Source organism: Euleptes europaea, chromosome 16 (genome assembly GCF_029931775.1).
Source record: "Euleptes europaea isolate rEulEur1 chromosome 16, rEulEur1.hap1, whole genome shotgun sequence".
In the NCBI taxonomy this organism is placed as follows: Eukaryota; Metazoa; Chordata; class Lepidosauria; order Squamata; family Sphaerodactylidae; genus Euleptes; species Euleptes europaea.
In genome coordinates this window covers 13,607,778-13,613,777 of record NC_079327.1, presented here as the reverse complement: position 1 = coordinate 13,613,777, position 6,000 = coordinate 13,607,778, and the positions used below count along the sequence as shown (strand labels likewise).

Genomic DNA, 6,000 nt, shown 5'->3' with positions numbered 1-6,000 from the left:
TCAGTCCAGAACGTGATAGCTCTCTTACACTTCCACCACATGTGTATGAAGTCTACTTGGTTTTTTTTTATCGCAGTACCAACAATTATCGTTCACTGATTTATAGATTTTACTTATTCTAATTGGAGTTCAATACCACATATATACCATCTTAATTAGATTTTCTCTTATTTGCAAGCTAACGGAGAAATCTAATCCCTTTGAAAAAATATATTCCCATTCTTGATCACTCAGCGGTTTATCTAAATAAATGTTCCAGTTGTCCCTATAACCCAATGTTAAATTTAAATTATCTTTTAATAAAATTGCATATATTTTAGTCTCCCAACATTTTGTGATTGACCCTGACCCATTTTCTGGTGGTGCTTACTTCCAAAAGCCTCAACAAGAGTGGCACTCTTGGTTTTCAGTGACCCCCACGAGGCAAAATGATGTGTTTTGTGTGGGGATATAATTGTGGTGAAGGCAAAATATGCCCTCCACCTAAGGTTGCCAACTTCCAGGTACTAGCTGGAGATCTCCTGCTTTTACAGCTGATCTTCAGCCGATAGAGATCAGTTCACCTAGAAAAAATGGCCACGTTGGCAATTGGACTCTATGGCATTGAAGTCCTTCCCCAAACCCCACCCTCCTCAGGCTCCGCCCCCCAAAATCTCCAGGTTTTTTCCAACCTGGAGCTGGCAACCTTAGGCCAAACAGGGTGTGTGTGTGTGATCATCCAGGGGAGAAAAACTGAAAAAACAAAAACAAGGACTTGTCGACTTACAAGAGGTTCTGACTATATAGTTTCTAGAGATTCTTACAGCTATCTTTGCCACTTCCTGGTAGCTCTAGGGATTAATTTTTCTCCTGGGATGTGCTCCCCACAACCCTTCCATTGGTTGCTAGGCACTGCCTGGCAATCTTAGTGGGTAAGGGTGGGTCTGCACTAACCACTACACCACATAGGCTCTGAGGTTGGTGAGGTCTGAGAGCATGTGGTGTGGTGCATTTGAAGGCTCAAGTGTTTATATGGCCATAGAGTTTCTAGATATAAATTCCTAGAAATCTGATCCTGATAGGCAAAGCATACACCACCCTGCAGTGCTGTTCAGTGGACAGCACCAGGTGATTCAAGCCATTGAGCCAATCTACACATTATGCCCAGGCTAGCCTGACCTTGGATATTTATGCCAAGAGGGCCAGAGTGGCGTAGTGGTTAAAAGCGGTGGTTTGGAGCGGTGGACTGTAATCTGGAGAACCGAGTTTGATTCCCCACTCCTCCACATGAGCAGCGGATGCTAATCTGGTGAACTGGGTTGGTTACCCCACTCCTACACATGAAGCCTTGACCTTGAGCTAGTCACAGCTCTCTCAGCCCCACCTGCCTCACAGGGTGTCTGTTGCGGGGAGGGGAAGGGAAGGTGATTGTAAGCCGGTTTGATTCTTCCTTAAGTGGTAGAGAAAGTCGGCATATAAAAACCAACTCTTCTTCTTCTTCTTCACTGTTTCCTTGAGGTCATCCACCGACTACTTCAGGGCTTTGCTTTGATTATGGTGGCATTTTCTGACCATTAGATGTCGCCTTACTCTCCCCGCACATTTCTCTGTATTTTCTGGATGCTGGCTAAACACGAAGCCAGAAAACATGAGCAAAACGCGTGGAAACACACAGGGAGAGCGACGCGACCTCTGATGGTCGGAAAATGGAAGCATAATCAAAGCAAAGCCCCAAAGTAATCAGCAGGGTGACTGGGAGGAAACAGCCATGCATAAATGGCCCTTGTCAGATCTCAGAAGCTAAGTGGGTCAGCCCTGGTTAGAACTTGGATGGGAGACCACCAAGGAATACCAAGGTTGCTATCCAGAAGAAGGCAATGGCAAACCACCTCTGTTAGTCTCTTTTGCTGTTCCCAGCCCCATAAGTGGTTGTCATAAGTCGGCTGTGGATTGAAGGAACTTAATACACACACAGGTTATGCAATTACACAATCCAACACACACACACCCCAGCCAGCCTTGAACTGGTTTTTTAAAAAAAGACAAGAAAAACCTCTCCTGCACTCATGCCAATCGGTTGGATATAGAATGACCAGGGGCAGGCTTGCGCCTGGGCCTTTAACACCACATAAAGCTCAGGGTTGTAGCTCAGCCTCAGTACCTGCTCCAGCCTGCAGGTTAAAGGAATGATGGAAAATGTGGATGCAAGAGGCAGTTAAAAAAAAAACTGGCAACCTTCTTTGCCGTTTTCCTCAGGCTCTGCTCAGCAGGATGAGAACAGCAAAAGTAGCAAGGAAAGTTGGTGGATTTTTTTTTTATTTTACATAAATTGATTTTTGAAGGGAGCGTGTGTCATGGTACTTTAAAAGCACAGCCCTGGCTCAGTGGTAGAGCCTCTGCTTGGCATGCAGAGAAGGTCCCAGGTTCAATCCCCGGCATCTCCAGTTAAAGGGACTAGGCAAATAGGTGATGCGAAAGACCTTTCTCTGCCTGAGACCCTATTTAAAGGGCGAAAACGCATGGTTGCTTTATCCTGCTTTCATCCCTGTTTCAACCAGGATTCAGCCTGGATCGAACCCATGCGTTTCGCCTAACGTGCCTAAAACAGGGATTAAAGGAGGATAAAGCGACCGCGCGTTTTCGCCCTTTGTCTAAGAGACTGCCCTGTTTGTCCAGTGTAGATTGTGGAAGGGCACTGCCGGCATGCGATGGCATAAATCACATTCGAAGATGAGCAGGAGTCGGACTAGATGACCTTAGCGGCCCCTTCCAACTCGACGCTTCCATCCTTGGAAGCGTCCCCCCCAGGATCCCCCCCCCCACCCGCCAGGGCAACAGGGCGGAGGGCTCCCGGTCCGCGAGCGGCGCGCGGGGCTCCCCCTGCCTCCCCCCAACCGGGCTCGGCCGAGGGGAGGCGAAAGCAGCGAGGAAGGGGGCGGCTCCAGGGCGGGCTTCCCTCCCCGCCCCCTCCCCTCCCCTCCGGGCGCTGGGCCGGCGCAATGTGGGGCCGCTCCCCGGCTCGCGTCTCGGGCCGTTCCGCCGGGTCCCCGGCCGGGCAGCAGGGCGGGCGCTGCCGGGGCCGGAGGTCTGCCGGGGAGCCCCGCCGCGCCAGCCCCGCCTCGCCGCCGAGGGGTCGGCCGGCCGGCTGAGCCGCGGGGCCAGCGAGCCCCGGCAACTTTGCCTGGCCGGCGGGGGGCTCTCCCCTCCCGCGCCCGCCTTCCTCCCCCCGGGGGTGGGGTCTCCGCCTCGCCGCGCGGTGCACTTTGCAAGAGGAGGACGCCGCCTGCCCGCCCGCCCGCCCGCCCGCCCGCCTCCTTCCTCGGCCGGGATCGGACCCTTCCGTGGATTTGCGCCGGACTCTTCGTGGCTCGTTGCTTCTTCTTTTTTTTGGGGGGGGGTCCTTTCGGAGGGAGGGAGGGGGGGTCTGCTGGGCGCACCATGCTTGCCCGGCTCGGGGCGCTGCTGTGGGCCGCGGTGGGTCTGGCGCTGGGAGGCGCCGCGGGGCCGGCGCGGGGCTGCGGCGAGGTGCGGCAGGCGTACGGCGCCAAGGGCTTCAGCCTGGCCGGCGTCCCCTTCCAGGAGATCGCAGGTAAGGCGGGCACGGGCGGGGGGACGGGGCGGGGGGACGGGGCGGGGGGCGGGCGGGGGAGCCGTCCCGGCCGCGTCGCCTCCCCGGGCGGGCGAGGGTCCCTGAGCCCCGGGGTCGCTCCGCTCGCCGCGGGAAGGGGAGCCCTGCCTCTCCCCGCTTGGACGAGCGGCGCCCATGAATCGCTCCATTGTGCGCAGAGGAGGAGAAGCCTCTCTCTCGCTCGCTCTCTCCCCCCCCCCCCCAGTTTCCAAAGAGATGGGGAAAGAATAAATTTGGGGGGGAGGATTGGCTCCCCCCCCAGTTTCCAAAGAGATGGGGAAAGAACAAATTTGGGGGTAGGATTGGCTCCCCCCCCCCCAGTTTCCAAAGAGATGGGGAAAGAACATTTTTTGGGGGGGATTGGCTCTCTCCCCCCACCCCCAGTTTCCAAAGAGATGGAGAAAGAACAAATTGGGGGGGATTTGGCTCCCCCCCCCAGTTTCCAAAAAGATGGAGAAAGAACAATTTTTTGGGGGGGGGTGTTGGCTCTCTCTCTCTCTCCCCCCCCCCAGTTTCCAAAGAGATGGAGAAAGAACAAATTGAGGAGGATTGTCTCTCTCTCTCTCTCTCTCTCTCTCTCTCCCCCCCCCCCAGTTTCCAAAGAGATGGAGAAAGAACAAATTTGGGGGGAGGATTGGCTCCCCCCCCCCAGTTTCCAAAGAGATGGGGAAAGAACAATTTTTGGGGGGGGGATTGGCTCTCCCCCCAGTTTCCAAAAAGATGGAGAAAGAACAAATGGGGGGGGATTTGGCTCCCCCTCCCCAATTTCCAAAGAGATGGAGAAAGAACAAACTGGGGGGATTGGCTCTCTCTCCCTCCCCCCCCCCCAGTTTCCAAAAAAGATATTGGGGGGTTGGCTCTCTCCCCCCCCCCCAGTTTCCAAAGAGATGGAGAAAGAACAAATGGGGGGGGGTTGGCAAGTGGTTCTCTCTTGGGGGGGATGCCATGGAGAGGAAAGACTTTTCCTAAAGTTTGGCGTTGGCTTTATAGGGCCGAATGGGAAGGCCAGTTAAGTTTCTAGCCCCTCTTGTTTTTGAGTGCTGGAGCGGTGAATGTTGATGTTTCCCCTAGGAGAAGATGGGCTCTTGGTCCATGCTAGCTGACACCCCCCCCCCATGTGGCGCTTAGCACTTCAGGTGGCACAGTTTTGTGTCTCTCCCCCCCTCCCCCTTACTGTTTTAATGGAAAGCCTTTGCCAGGGGTTGGCCTTTGCCAGCAGAGAGAGCTCTGCCTCAGTCCAGGATTTTGTCTAGCGGAGCACCTGGAAAGGATTCCAGGGTTGCTTCACCTGAGAAAAGGGGATGAACCCTCTACCTCTGACCTGAAAGTATTGGGCAAAAGGGGGGAAATATCAGGGGTGAGTGGCTATGAGGGAAAAGCCCTTGCTAAACCTGCCTGCTGGTATAAGGGCGATTGGAGAAAATCTGGCTAGGCAGCTACCCTTGGGGTCTTTAGGGCAGGAATGGTGTGACACGTTTCTATCTAGAGTCTCTTTCCGGTGGTCTTATCACAGTCCGGTTCGGTGTGCAGAAGCGTGCATGGGAAACGGGATTCATTGCTGAAGGAGGGGAGGCGACAGCCAGACGGAGAGAGGTCGTTCCCTGCCTACCTGTGCTTAACTACCAGCGGTTTTTCAGCACCAGATCCAGCCCTCCTCGGGAAGGTCTCTTTTGTCTGACTCCGCCAGGTCCGGTCGCATCCCAGCCTTCCCCTCGCTGCCTCTGATAGGGCTGCCTACCTGTTAAACTTTCTGCCTCTCAACGAGGAACCGATCGTGTCCTTCCCAGTACCGACACTGTCCGGCTAGAATGGAAAGGTCTCTGGAATTAAGAAGTGCATCTGAGGCCTCGCTTGGCAGCTCCTCGGTTTGCTGCTGCTGTGATCTGAGATGCCCCCATGTAGGGCTGGGAATGGGCTCTTTGGTTTCCCGGTTAGTGAGCCGTGTGTTTCGTCTTGCAGTGTGTCAAAGCCAGGCAAACGTGGGGGACAAATATTTCACGTATCGGTAGGAGCTGCCGAGTGAACCGGGGCTTCTTCCCAGCGGCTCCTGAGGAAGCTGTGACCCTACGCTCTGCACCCAAGGATGTGTCTTGGCAGTCTGTGAATGTGGGCGGATTCACATGGCTCATCCCCCCTTTGGAACTCAGGCTGAGTTGGTTGTGCTAGAGCTGATTTTTCCGGGCACTGGCGAAACTGTCACTTTGAGACCCATCATGATTGACCGCTGCCTTGTGCCGGATGCTGGTTTTGTCAACTCAGGCTGGGGCTATGTGGCAAAAAGTGAACCAGGGCTTGCTTAAAACCATGGTCATACTTTGAAAGAGTCACGTGAGCATGCTTTTAGACATTAGCCCATTCCATCCATACAGGTAGTTGGTAAGGGCAAAAATTTC

At 54.3% G+C, this 6,000-nt stretch overlaps 1 protein-coding gene across 2 annotated transcripts in view; it reads left to right on the top strand.

Annotated features, from left to right (window-relative positions):
• Positions 1 to 3,417: 3,417 nt before the first annotated feature.
• The window catches only part of GPC6 (glypican 6), a 749,807-nt gene continuing 747,224 nt past the window's right edge, over positions 3,418 to 6,000 (top strand). The window contains exon 1 of one of the 2 annotated variants that reach the window (XM_056861827.1): positions 3,418 to 3,568. In XM_056861827.1, coding sequence (XP_056717805.1) covers positions 3,418 to 3,568 — 151 coding nt within the window. The remainder of the gene's footprint in view (positions 3,569 to 6,000) is intronic. The other variant, XM_056861829.1, reaches the window with a different exon arrangement.